This window comes from Fulmarus glacialis, unplaced genomic scaffold (assembly GCF_000690835.1).
Source record: "Fulmarus glacialis isolate BGI_N327 unplaced genomic scaffold, ASM69083v1 scaffold46192, whole genome shotgun sequence".
Classification (NCBI taxonomy): Eukaryota; Metazoa; Chordata; class Aves; order Procellariiformes; family Procellariidae; genus Fulmarus; species Fulmarus glacialis.
The window spans coordinates 2,540-17,633 of NW_009196780.1; the positions used below are offsets into that span (position 1 = coordinate 2,540).

Here is a 15,094-nt window from a genome sequence, read left to right on the forward strand (position 1 = left end):
CTAGTGTACTATAAATAGCACATTATGTAGGTGGCTTTGAATAGCTTCTGAGCTTTAAGAGACCCCTGTAGGTACTTTACGAACTTTAAAGTGGATGTTCTTTATCTGGAAAAGGTTAGGAGTGTAATTTTTATCTATACATGAATCACTGCTCTTCATTGTGCTTTCATGATTGAGTTTTTCTGGCCTGTTGAGGATTACTGGGAATGGGATGTCTTGTTTATGGAGAAATGTTGGTTAGATAGCATCCATAATGGGTTCACGTATACAGCAAAATACGTAAGAGGAAAAAAGGAATTCTCCTTTTAAATGCAGGGGAGAAATAAGGTGAGATTTGGTGTATTTCTCAACTATGGGAGAAAAGAAATGTAAAAATTAATATTCAGCTAAAAAGTATAAATGCTTACACTTTATGCAATGAAGACTGTCTCTCCCTTATCTTACTTCCCTTGAATTGTCTTCTAGTTAAGATAGCAAAAAGAGGTGCAAAGTACCAGGTACAGGCTTGTTCTGTGACCTGTGGTAGATGATGTAATTTCTCTTTGCTGCAGCTGAATGTATGAAATACGAAGAAATCTTCTCACGGGGTAGCAAATCTGAACTTGAAATGGAAACGCCAAGGAATAATTTATATAAATTAGTTTCACAAACTAGCTTCCTAGCTTCCACTTACAGAGTGTCTCCACTTTCATTATCAGTTGCATTACATATTCCTGGGGGAAGAAAAAAAGGTAGAGTTGAGATAACATTTTGCAGAATATATTTGGGTTTTGCTAATGAAATCCTGCAGAATTCAGACAAATGTATTTAGTCAGGAGAGTGAGGGAGGGTTTAGTTATTTGTTTTTCCTGCAAAAAAGCTAAAAAGGAGTATTTGGAGGTAGCATTGCTGAGGCTGGCTGTATGGCCTTAGGGGCTGGGTACTTCAGCCCTTCATGATGCAGGTTGCCTGGTCTGACGATTACTTAGGACAGTTGTATAATAAATGCCAGTGTTGCAAAGTAACATGCTTTGCTGGTTTATTTATGTAGGCATTTTACTAACAGCAAATCCACATAGAGCACAATTTCCCTGCCCAGCTGCCTGCCTGTCACTACGTAAGTTCCTTGCAGTGGCTGTTTGCACATCAGCATGTTGAATTTGTAACCTTCTTATGTTGTGTGGGTTAAATATAGCTCTGAAGAGCAGTAAAGTAGACTTTGATAGGTTACAGGGGACCTTCAACAATGGCAAGGTTTTGCTTTGGTTCAAAAGGTTTACATGTTCCCGTTCCTTACGCTGGCAACAAGCACGAGTCTTAGGACATCTGAAACACTGACACAAGATCAGAGGACTGACATGCATTATTATTGGGTTAGCTCTTGAAATTGCATTCAATTTTATGTCTTCTATTCAGTTAAGAAAATTAAAGAACAAAAAAGTAAGACATAACGAGGTTGAAACATGGTTGCACGTGTTGAAAATAGCGTACAACCACAGTTTTCAGTCATAGTTGAAACCGTAAGTTTCAACTTACAAATAGTTGAGTAATTTTCAACTATAACATGGTTGAAAAGTATTCTAGAATATCATAAACATACAATATAAATAGAAGCATCCTTAGCAGCTTTAACTTGTCTCTGAATTAATTTTTTTTTCATTTAACCTCCTGCCCCTCTAATTTCTCTCAATATGTATGTCTCATCTTGTGATAAAAAGTATATTCAAAAATAAGCATCAAATCATGAGAGAGGCTGGAAAAATAATGAATGTTTTTACTCAGTCTTTAGCTGTCTGGCCTTAGGACCTGCAGATGTCACTTTATTTACCTTTTTGTCTTTTTAAATGAGCTGCTTGCACAATAATGTAACTTCTGTATGTGAGAGTGTGCAAAAAATACTGTCACAATTCTCAGAATTAGCATGATCTTCTGTGATGTGTGCTATATAGCAGAGTCACTTATTTCTAATGCAATGGTCAGATGTATACAGTGTAAATGCCTTTGGCCTATTTTATCAAAAGCATTTCTGTTAGTACGTATGTGTGCATTGTTATTCTCTATTAATATCCTGATGCTGGTCTGTTTCTGGAATGAATATTTGCCTAAACATGTAAGGATATCTAACTTTTGGCAGCCTGTATTTCTCTCCTTTATTCGAACAGATGGTTTGAAGTGCCATTTGAGGTTCAGGCCGTCAAATTTCTTACAGTGTTTATGAAATATGGCAGTCATTTGGGAACCTGTATAATATTCTGCAGTGGTCAAAATGAGTTTTGAAAGGAGCCATTTAAAGCTTTTGAAAGATCCCAGCATGTGACATTTTGGCTACAAAGAGCATTCTCTTTTTCCAGAAGTTAGTCACAAGAAAAATAGTTGAGAAGGCATAGCTCTTCTCAGTCATTGCCTTGAGCATTTTGTTTAATCTCTGCGATAACAAAGGGATAAAACCTCATGTGTATAGCTAAGTTTTCTTCACCAAAACCCTTTATCTTTTAAAGAAAAGGGGGAGAGGAAAAAAAAGGTATTTTTAAGAAACTATTCACATCTCTTATCCTTTTGCTTTGATAACGTCAATATTAATGACTCCTTCCTGCCCCAATCTAGTTAGCATCTCTAGGTTAGCACCGTCAAGGTGGTATTTCATAAGCTGGCATTTATTTTTCTTCTAATAACAATATAAGGATACTTATTCTTGACAAAGCAGTGGTGATGGTTTTTTGGGTACTGTATGCCTGTGGATATAGGATTCTTTTTTTTCCTGCAGAAGTTAAACCATTCAGGTATACTTGTGCATGAGACATAATTGCTGTTGGCTGCAGAGCCTATCAGTTTGTCTTAATAAAGCACAGGTTGTTGCACACGCATTCCTTGTGAACTAACCACGAGAGTAGAAAAGCTACACAAGAATTGCCTTGTGCTTTCTCCTCAGTACAGACCTAATTCTTTCCTCAAATAGATAGTTCTTGCAAGTAGTCTCTCTGAATGCCAGAAAAGTGGCATATCCTTTACTCCACAGAAATCAGGCGAAATTTCACCATAGACTTCACCCAAACGGATAAATAATATTTTGAACAATTTTATAATATTCTGAACAACTTGATAGTTGTTGGTCATCATATTTAAATTGGTCATCATATTTAAATCTTTAATTAACAGACTCTGTGTTTTTTCAGAATTATCCTGTACTAGATTACTTTTAACATCAAAATATAATTCATTTCACTGACAAGTCCGGTGGTGTTTGTCATGTTTCATAATTTGAAATAAACTCATAATTCACACTGAAAATTATTTTATCTGTATGTTTGATGATAGGAAAAAAGCTTAAATTATTTCCTGTGCTGGATTTAAGTACACTAAGTCATCTTGTCACCTTGTCTATGTTAATACTGTACATTCTACATTCCAACTAAATTTGGCTTCATGTGGAGCTAATAAATTGGCTTAATTGTATGTAGAAGCATTGTGATATATATAATCAATATATATCTCATAAGCTTCCACAGTGCCATGTGTAAACTTGATGTCTGAAGCTATACCAAATAACTAAAACTACTCCCGGAAGCTTTTCTGTTGTATAGTTTTGTCATTTTTGATACCAGTTTTAATGATAAGTGTGCATGGTGGACAATGAGAAACACTGACATAGTTTTCTGTAATGTTTCGTAGATCCAGAGAGGGCTTGTGATCTACATATGCTTCTTCAAAGGTGCTGATGACGATCTTGTTCCAAAAATTGGTATGTTATAATCCTCATAAGTTCTTGTATTGTTTGCAAAAGAAGAAAAGCAGTAGAGGCAAGAGTAGGCAGCAACCATTTCGACAAGAAGTCAAAAAGCCATCAGATAGCATTATTCCAAATTAATCACCTGGCTTAAAGAACAGCTTGGTCAGTCTTGTTTCCTTTGACAGTTGTCCAGACCTCTGACTCTGTCTGTCTGCTCATTATCAACCTGATAGAAAGTCAATTCCCATGATGATAACATTCTAGCAAACAGAGAAAGTGCTGCACCTGTTGTTTGACATATTACATGAATGAGGCAACAGGTTCAGTCCAGAACAGAACTGAATTTAGAGAAAACTGTTTTCAAATAATTCATGGCTTGATTTGAGAAGTACTTTAACACTGATCTCACTGTATGTGCAGGAAATTTAAAATTATAGCCAGTAGAGGGAGTTGGGTGGATAACTAAACAGTGTCCTTCCCATCTCATTTCAGAGATACTATATACACTGTTAGCATTTCAAGTGCAGTTTTCTGGTTCAGAAGTGATAACAGCAGTATCTGCAGTCCTTTCCCTCTTCTCCACAAGCACTTTAACATTTACATCAAAGCGGAGAAGATGCTGTGGATAAGGTGAAATGGTAATGATTTCTGTCTTCACCCACTGTTGTTTTGGCTTGAGGTTTTTTTATTTGTTATTGTTTTCTTTTTTACTTCATTTCTTCTCCCTTCTTTCCTCCATCAATAACACTGGATCACCTGGGAAATTCTGTGATGCCACGTATTCCAGAAAAAAGTACCCCTTTTCTTTTCTGTGGCTGGCTGATATTAGTGGTTTTGCAAAAGGTTGTGTAACAATAGTGTATTTCAGCAGAAAGACCTGGCAGTGCACAAGCACAGGTGCTATTGAAAATGCTGAGAGCAGCTCCTGGGGGGTTCTCTCTTGGTCATGGAGGACACAGTCTTTCTGTGATGCTAAACTAAGTTGAAATCTTTGGGTGTATTTAAAGCTAGGATAGGAAAATTGATTTTGTGCTTGTGAGAGTTTCATGAGAGTGTTACTTGAGAATAATGACCTTTTCAACTGTGTGGCAGCTGAAACAGGCCAGAAACAGAAAGTTCTGTTCCCTATTGGGAGATTCATCTATGACCATCCTCCTTAAGTGTCTGTCTTACAGAATATGTTTTCCTAAATATATTTTGAAACTGTTTAAATAAGTGGTTTTGGTTCCTGAATCACAACTCAGCTCTTCTTGCTTTGAACAACATTAAACTTTTATGGGTTTGGAGGCATGACTAGTATCCTCACAGCTTTTACAGAGTTGGAGGCAGTTTTGGGGGAATGATTTGATTTCTTATAGAAACATTGGAAAAGGTAATGTTAGTAAATGCATTGATTTTATTTGCAAGTTTATATATTCTGGCTTATGGGCCAAATTGCATCTCTGACCTTCCTGCCCGTTCCCTCTCTCAAAAGACAAGCTGGCACCTGCACGTCTTGAGGTGGAGCGCTGAAGGGCACTCACTCCGCTTGAGACCAAACTGCTGAGCTGTGGCTTCAGCCCAGATCAGTGCTGGGTCCTGCTGCAAACTACTGCCACCAGAATGAAAAGACAGTCAGGGCAGAAACTTCTCCAAAGTGGTGTTATCTCCTACGATGTGTAGTGTTGTACAAATGTGGCCTATCTGAGTATCAGGCAATTAAGTTAGGGTGACTAATTGGATCCTGGGTTCTTTTGGGGGTGTCCAACTGAAAAACCAGCTCTTTAGACATATTATATTAATATAAATCCTTCACATTCTCTACAATATTCAGACATCTTAGTTGGTTAATAGTATTTATTGACTGTCCATCTTTCATTTCATTAATAAGCAATTTCTTTCACTTGAATAGTTTGTCATGCATTGCAATATTTGTTGAAACTTGTTTGTGATGTTATATTAGGTCCTTTTTAATTTACTTTAGTTACACTAACTCTTATTTTATTTTTATTTGCAGTCAATATGCTGTTGAATGTTAAATTAAGTGAAAATGAAAGCGGCGAGTACGTTTCTGTTCTTGATTTACCAGGCAATGTGCTAATCATACCACAAGCTACCCTAGGCGGTAAACCAAAGGGAAGAAAGATGCAGTACCATGCAAACATTGAAAAAGAAAAGGGTCTGGAACTTTATTCTCAGTTTGTGACTTTGTGTGAAAAAGAACTGGCTGCCAATGCCAAATGCATGGAAGCAGGTGTTCTCGTCAAGCACGGCACATATGGAAACAGGCAGGTGTTAAAACTGGATACAAACGGACCTTACACTCATCTGATTGAATTTTGAAAAAATAAGTTATATCCTGGTTACGGTACTGGCTTGCAACTGTTGTGTCTCTTCCCCCCTCCCCCACCCCCACATTTCTAAGCATTAATGCACTTAAATGGTTTGGTAGATACAGTGTAAGAAAGACTTTCACTCATCTGTACTGGTGTTGCCAACCCATTGAATAGAAGGATGCCTGAGACTGCTTTGCGATATGTGTTTTATGTCCATATTCATCTGAAGTGTGCTCAAAATAATTGTTAATATTGATCCAATTAAGATGTGTAATTTGGAAGGCTTTATTAACAAAAATGGGGTAATGCATATGTTTCTTATATGTTTCTTACTACAAAATAATGACAAAAGTATTACATGTATTAGCTATTGTAAAGTACGCTTGAGGAAGCAAAGTTTATAGATTGAAAAAAAAGAATGCTTTAGATGTACTTACTTGTTCCCAGATTTCCTGACTTAGACAATTTTTGTCTTTCTGTTTTCTATCTATAAAATAGCAATGCTTTCTAGCTAACAAATATATTGAAAGCACAAATTCACTGAATTTTTAGCCTCTTGGAGAGTAGGTACTAAATAGGAAAGTCCATCCCCCTCATCCAGAGTGTGTATGGGTGGGACACTTAAGGTAGTACTAGGGCTGAACATGGGCTCTACAGGGAAGAAAAAGTGAGGCGCATCTAAAAACTGAAGTCAGGGCTGTGCCACGGAATTGCTTTCTTGAAGTTTGCACTCCAAAATCTCCTCTGATGTGTTTTGATAGGCTGCTTGCTATAGCTTGGTCTGTGTCCTCGTTACCTTGGTCTCATTGTGTACTCGATTCTTTCATAACAGAGCCTCAGGAAAAGGACTGAAATAGTCAAATGAAAACAAAAATAAAGATGGTATGATGTTTGCTGCTATCTCATTGTTCCCTCTGCCCCTATTACTTCCTTCCAGCTTTTTGTCTATTGAATCCGCCAGGCAGAGACTAGCTTATGTTTCTTTTATATACAGCGTTGGCACATTGTGGGCCCCATTGCCAGCTGACCCCCTATGCACTACTGTCATGAACAGTATTAACAGATGGTGTTAAGAAGTATGATGGGAAATTCTGTCTTGTAAGGCAGGAAGAACAGAACAGCTACATTAAAATGTGGCAAATTCAAAACTGATTCAACTGCATTCATCCTGTGAGTCAAGTTTCTCTTTTACTGAAGCATTATGGTTTTTGAAGTCAGCAATTTAGAAGGGTTCAAAGTGAAATTAAACAATTATATGGTTTGCAGTAATTATCTAGAATTCCCATTTAAATAATAAATTCTTCTGGAAAAGATGTGAAACCTCATGGTTAGCGAGAATGCCAGCTTGTGCAATCTTAAATTGTAGGTCAGTAGTTACAAATATTCTGTCCTTATCTTTATTTTTTAAAAAACGTAACTGCATGTGTAATCTGCAGGCTTAAACTATACCATGAGAAACACATTTTTTTAACACATACAAAGCTCGTAGTTTTGATGAGAGAGTAATGAGATTTTTCAGATTAACATAATGTATGGTTAATAATTATGAAATACCTAAGGATGTTGAATTCCTGGCAACTGGCACTCTCACTGTTGAAAACAACTATTCACACAAATGGCCTGGAAATAATAGCTAGGTCCCAAACGACATAGTTATTCATTAATAACTAACAGTTATGATAGACATAATATGAGTTATGTTCTAAGTTCTTACTAACGACATTTAAACAAGATTGTCCTGGTGTGAATAACTAATACAAATTCACTATGATCTGTGAGCTTGAAAAAACTTTTTTTATTCCTCTTTCTGTTGGAGGCCAAATCCTAAGAAGTGCTGAGTAATACCACTTTTCACTGACCTTACAGGAATTGCGAGTATTCTGTTTATCTCAAGAATTGATCCTTTGATGTATATTACAAAGTCTGCAGTTTTTAATTTTTTTTTTTTCCTGGCTCCAGAAAGATCTTTGGCAGCCTGGCAATTCATTCTCTATGTTTCAAGAGCTCTGCAAGTTTTAAGAGGGATGAGCTTGAAAATGTTTAGTGAAAAACAGACTTCAGACCAAACTCTACCTCATACTGATCCCTCATATGAAACACATACAAACTTACGTATATTTCAGTGGTTCTTGGGACAAGACAGAACTCTGGAGTTTCTGTGAAAAGGTGTCATCTTCGCGTATTATCTGCCCGTTTCTGATTTGTTTGTGTATCCATCTTGGCATACTGATTTCTGCCATCTTCTGCTCCAATGGTTGGCAGATTGTTGAATGCTATGCCCTTTGTACTGCTTTATTTATATCTACTATTGATTCACAATCCATTTGCTGAAAGAAGCCATTTCTGAATAATGTGATGGACCATACTGATGAAAAAAAAAATTGATTAAAATTATTTTCTCAAAGCCAAATGCTCATTCCTTTCTGCCATGAATATATGCTTTAAACAGATGACCTGACACTGCTTTAAATAGTTTCTATTCTATGACTAGACAAAAGCTCAAATAATTATCCTGTTCTATACTTAGAGAATATCTATTGGAAGATGCTTAATATTCCCCACTTCCTTGAAATAAACTATAAAATCAGGAGTCATCATTGTGCTATTCTAGTGTACCCTCCTATTCAACTGCCACACAGTAATTGTTACATCAGGGTTTTTGTGACCATGTTTGCAGCGTACACACCCAGTGTGTCTAAGCTGAGCGCGTGTGGACTATGAACTGTGCTCATAAAACTAATAAGTTCAGGTGCAATAGCTTGTTTTCTAGTCAGCAGTATTCCTGCTTCCGTCCCTTGCCCTTTGTGGAAATACTTACCTCTGCTGCTACATACAGTCTGCAACATACCAATATTAATCCAGAACTGGAAGGTAAAAAACAGCATGTAGCCCAGTAATACTAGTAACGATGCTGCAACCGTATTGCTATTGCTAGTAACAGTCCACAGGCTTTGTCCTGAGTTTACAAGGCCTCAGGTCGGAGGCTTGTCACATGTGCCTTGTCTGAACTTTCCCTGATCTTCTTGGAGCTTTGGTTTTACTTGATTTAGCTGTAACAACAATTTTTCTAGTGACAGGAGACTATGGCTAATTTGTTTTACTTTTGCTTTGTATGGTGTAACCACAGTTTTTATAGAGATACTACAAATAAGTAGTTATTCTGTGTAGAATGATATATTTATGACTCTAACATAATGTTACAGTGTACACATATGAAGGCCAGTTAGAACAGCAGAGCCTTGAGAAGCAAAGACACGAGCTGCAGTGCAGAGTAGAGGCATGGGACGATAAGAGATGGGGCACAGGCTGGCACTGAAGACCCCAAGGCTATAAACAACTTGCCAATGGTCAGTTAAAGAAATGCAGACCTGCAGCCGGACAAAACTAGTCTTAGGGGTAAAAAAGAGAAGAAAGAACATGTGTCCAAGATAAATAAAATACAAAATACATAGTTGCAGACTAGTGAAGAAAAAGCATGGTGTAAAACTTTATTAGAAAACACGTAAAAATAGCCTCAGGTAAGAGCTATTTCCAAAAGAGGAAAAAGGAGAGAAAGAAGAAGAAACCATAAACACCAACATCGTACTCCTACAGGCACAGGACGCTGGGTGCTGATGACCCACTGTGCTCCCTCTGCCAGATGGAAGCCACTGGGAGGTGAAAGGGTAAGCAATGGCACCAGGAGAAGGGGTAGGTACTAGATGGTGCGTGCATAACGATTTTAACTGTAGTATTATTATTGAGACTTTCTATACAATTTCTTTATTTCCTTTCTTTTTCTGCAATAATTAGATCTGGACTAATAACAATTCTTCGATTAGACTGCTAAGGTTGCAATTATACTAATGATAAATTTTGTGTGACTTTACACATGGGTGGGTTTCTTTTTGCCCATAACAAGGTTTTGCACACAACAGGTCCTGCAGACCGTTGCTTCCCCATGTTGAAATGGCACCCACTTGATGAGCTGCTGGTTATTAGCCAGCCTTTGTGGTGTTTTTCACCAGGTCCTTTAATGCAGCTGTGATGTCTGATCTTGTTTACCAGAAAAGCTGTACAAAAGTTTCTTTTCATTGTGATGCAATGCAACCATTGCTCTTTAGCCCCTCCTTGAGAACAAAGTCAGTTCCACCAGTCTGAGGCATCTACTTGGATTTAAAAGTATGATCTGGTGAACCTCAATCTCACAGCTTCTTTGGAGAAGGAGGTATGAATCTTTTAAGCTTCCATTATTTTCTGCTTTTAGCCTCTAATAGTCTCCACTCTGCTATACGGTTTCCTTCAAACACATGATGTTTCTCTCCTGAAGCTGGAGTGGCAGCATGCCACGGAGGGCTAGAGTGGCCTCCAGAAATCCACAGGCATTACCTGAGGTCTGCCACCAAACCCCTACGTGACTGGCTTAATTTCTTAACTTCTTTGCATCTGAATTCACATCTAATAAATGGGTATTAAGTTTTTTTCAGCGTGTCGCTGCTTAAGACTGTACATTGAGCAAAACAATGACTATCACTATGTTTAGTGTATTGCACAGCATAGTGAGGCTGGACTCCCTGTGAGATTCACCAGCTGCTTTATATTAGAAATCAGGGTTGCAATTGCTGGATGAGAACAGACATCAGAGCTGCCTTCTTAATCTCTTTCTTGGGAAAACAGCATCCAAAATTTGAGACTCTCTCTTAAGAATTTAGTAAATTTGGTATCTCCTACTTATTTTCTTGAAGGCAACTCAGAATTTGGGAATCCCTACAAGATTCTGCTACCAGAAGTGCTGTGCAACTACAGTTGAAAAGTAATTGGCATACGTGGACAAAAGAAGGAAACAGCAGTTAGAATAGCCTGAATAATATGAATGTATTGCACATTTTCTATTTAAACCAATGCTGTCCACTAGTTCAATTACTGCCAGTGTGTGGCTTTGGGCAAAGCAATTTTCTGCTCCACTTTTTCCATCTGTGAGACAAAGAAAGAGTGAAAATGGGAGGAAAAGAGGTTTAAAACCACTGCTTTTTTCCTCTTTTACTAAAGGCAAAAAAATCACCTCTGCTCCCCTTTTTGCTTCAGAAGGCAGTACGCTCTCACCTCTCTTCACCTTTGTTGGAGCCACAGGAGTTTGCCTTTCTCTACCTCCCACCTTGGCTTCCACCTCACAAACGCGACTTGAGCTAAGGTCCACGGAGCACTTTGAGTACCTCAGTGAACGGTGTGGTATCACTGCAAATAACACCCCATCCTATTTCTAAAATAGGAATGTCCCAGACAGCATGGAAAAGTAAATAAATGGTATTCCTGTTGCACTGCTCTAGTTCATATATATTTATGTAACTTGTTACCGTGAATTTGAGATTGCTTTCTATTCACTATAGTGTAAGTGCTGCAATATATGCCCTATTATGTCACTATGTATTAAAAATGTGCAAGTAAGGAGCTTGAGGCTATTTAGATATGCTCCGTTAGAAAAGAGATTGCAACGTAGGTTTTGGATTAACAGTGAAAGCGGAAGGTTCTTGGGAGGCCTTAATATTCGGTTGGCAACCCATTTCTAGATCTCATTAATGTGCAGCTAATTCTTGTCAGAATACTTTATCCAGAATTCTTCAGGTATTTAATTTAAAAATTTTTAAAAGTATATTATTCATATTTACCAGTGAAGATTGATCATTTATTCACATGTTGAACTGTTGAGATGTATGTATCGTGGTTTCGGTATGACTCGTTTCCCTTTCTTATTTCCCGCTTCCATTTTGGTAGCTGTATCTAACATTATCTAGACATGCATTTTAGGATTAAAAATAACAGCAGGACTCTGTAATTGCTTGGCAGGAATTCATGCTTTGCATTTTGCGGTAGTACAAAAAGCAACTGTATTGGGAATAAAAAGAAATCTAGCAGTATTTAAGCATGAAATAAAACTGTATATTATTTCCGATATGCAATGTGTAAAAAAGAAAGTTTCATAACTAAGGCTTTGCAAAAGCTAGGACAGACCAAACTGTACTGGATTCTACGTGTGTCCGGAAGGCAGCTACTCCAGGGACATGAATGTTTCACTTTCGGGATTAGAAACACTTACATAGTTACTGTCTCAACCGAGGCAGCACTGAGGGACAGCCATGGATGCTAAGAGCTGCAGCAGTTCTAGAAATTAGCATGTTATAATGTTTATAGGCAGATTAATAACCTTATTCAGATTAAAGCCAAATGAAAGTTGCCTGTTGCTGTTACTGTTCGCAGAATCAGACCTTAACGATCTGACTCTGTGCTTGAATGGTATATTGACTGTATAATATAATTGCAAAAATAAAGTAAAAATAAATATTTTGTCTCACAATTAATCTAAAGACATTCCTTCTTACTGATTTTAAAATATAATGGAATTTGGTTTTGTTTGCTGTGTAATTATTTGGTGATGTTTCATCTGCTTTAAATCAGGCCCCTAGTCCTGTGACTCTTACTCATGCGTAGACAGTCCCACTGTTCAAAGGAATACATTCTTTTCTCTTCCTCTAGAGTGTCTGGGGATTATAAAGCTGTAAGAAAGAAAATATTTGGCTCAGAGGCATGTGTGACTGTATAGATATTCTACTATGACTGGAATTTGTATGGCAGAACTGATTCATGCTCTAAATCAGTCAACCCACTTTACCAAAATAGACTAACTAATGAGAAGACTAATCAGTACGTTTGTGCATTGCAATTATTTGCCAGTTGCTTATTTTATTAAGTAATTTGCTATTGAAGTTCAGTCAGGACTAATGGGGAAAGGGAAATTGAATTAATACATGATGAATACATTTAATTGTCCTATTTTTGCCTGTTTTAGAACAGAATACTATAAACTTGCATGATAATATTTTTTATTTCAGATTGAAAAGGGGAAAGATAAAACTGGCATGCATTACTGCTGAAGTAGATGCTAATTTGAATCAGTGCATGGTTAACACTCTGTTGACCAATTTAGAGAAAAAAATCATATTAAAGAATTAAGGTTAGCTATGAATCCAATAAATACAGACTCGTACCCTCAGGTAAGTACTGCTGGCACAAAGCAACCCTAAAGCTGATGTACTCGAAGATGGAAGGAGCATCCTGCATCAGTATCCCTCATTATTCCAGCTGATTCATTCGAGTTGAGCATTAACACAGCATTACTTAGAGCTGATATCATGTATACCGGGGGCTGGGCAAGATCATTCTTGGGAAGAACTGAGCAAGACTGGATTTCTTACTGATGATATTTTGTCTTGCCTTGTGCTCACGTAACATTCAGCATTATGAGATACTAATCTGGAGTGGGTCTTTGCCTGTTACCACAACAGTGTGAATAATCACCGTAATAACGATAATAACAGCAATAATCTTCTAAAAATTATTCTAGATTTGGTTTTGTTTGTTTGTTTCTGAGCTAAACATGATCAACCCTTCACAAATATTACCAGGTCTTTCTGTTACCTCAGCAGTGTCAGGCAGAGCAACCTTGGTTTTTCCGGAGTTCATTATGGAAAACATTGTAACACCAACAGTCTTTGAGTATAAATTGTTCAGCTGACCTTTCTCACAAGTTGAATGGCAGATCGCTTTATGTTGAGCAGCGGCAACTCATCTTCTGAGCAAAATGAGGTTAACTGAGCACATAACTCTTTCCTGGGGGTGTATGTTACTTTCGATACCAGGGGTTAACACCTTTACACCAGTGGGAGTTTGTAGAGTTGATTTCCGTGAAATATACTATGGAAACAGTTTCCTGCTTCAGGTGTGAGACATTTATGTATTCTTCATTACCACATCCATTGACAGAATTTTTTTGTAAAAGGTCATTGCATCAATGCTTGTGTTTCTTCATCAGAGGTGATTTAGTAAAAATGAAACCAGTGTCCATATACGGTAATGCAGCCTGGTGCTCTTGGCATCTATAGCAAAATGTAATCAGGCAGTTCTGTGTGCACTCTTTGAAATATTCCTCAGTGGTATCATCTACATGACTGAATACAGATGTTCACAGAGGATCACACTGTATGTAAACTTTACATATTGAACCTATTTAAAGATGAATTTACAAGCTCATGTAAGGGCTGGACACGATTTTGGCTCCTACGCTTATGCATCCCAGGCATCATTCCCTCCCCGTGATGGTTTGTACCACTTCAGAGAAGATGGCCCCAGAGAACGCAGTTTGTGGGGAGGAATCTTAGTTTTCCACTTTGAGGTTTAACCGATGTGACACTGTGGGAATAAGAATACAAAAGATCATCTTTAAGATTTGTTGTCTAGTCAAAAGCAGTGTTTAATTCCAGAAGGCATTATTTCTTCAACTTTGTAGCAGCAGCTGAGGTAGCAGAATTAAAACAAAACATCTCAATCCTACCAAACTAACTTGTTGCCAGCAGAAACTGGACCTGATGTCTGTCTTCCAGTTTGCTCTGCGAGGTAGTTGGTAGGATGCAAAAACAATCCAGACATGGCTGGGCATCAGCTACAAAACTACAGTAAGATTGCTGTTTGTTTATTTTTAAACTAAAAAATGGTTGAGCGACATCTATTTTCCCTTTATGAAGGCAGAACTTCAACTCTGAAGGCAGAATTCAGAAAAGAACCCCCCCCCAACAGAAATTTTCTCATGACCAGTGAATTTGCCTGTGAAAATTTCCAAGGGTGGAAGTCATTCCCAATGACGTAGCAACCCCTTTCCGTTGGAGCACCCATGCAGTAGGGAAAAGACAGGTGAGAAGCCCGGAGGAGCCCATGCCTGACCTTGTCAGTAAGACAAGAATGGCTCGGTGACTTGGGATCCCACCTCGATGTGGGTTCACAGCTTACACTGGTGAAACCCAGGTGTAACACCTTTTGCAAATGTTGGGTTTGACAAATGGTTGAGGATCTAAACGGGGTGTTTCTGTTACCGAACTGGAGTGGTGCCGGGGTCCCTCTCTTTCAGGTGGGTGCCCGTGGAGTAAAAATCGGAAGTCAGGGCAGACCCTGACCAGAGCCAGGTACAAATCTCAACAGCGCCAACCGGGCCGCCTTAAAAAAACACCACCAAGAGGGTTCTGTTGTTGATGTTTTCGATGGGGGA

At 38.1% G+C, this 15,094-nt stretch overlaps 1 protein-coding gene across 1 annotated transcript; it reads left to right on the forward strand.

Moving 5' to 3' along the window:
- Positions 1–359: 359 nt before the first annotated feature.
- DTD2 (D-tyrosyl-tRNA deacylase 2 (putative)) lies at positions 360–6,045 on the forward strand (the record flags this gene model as incomplete). Its single annotated transcript, XM_009572321.1, has 3 exons — positions 360–401; positions 3,655–3,718; positions 5,703–6,045. Coding segments are annotated over 3 exons (432 nt in total), but the record flags the coding sequence as incomplete, so codon positions are not given.
- Between the last annotated feature and the right edge of the window lie 9,049 nt (positions 6,046–15,094).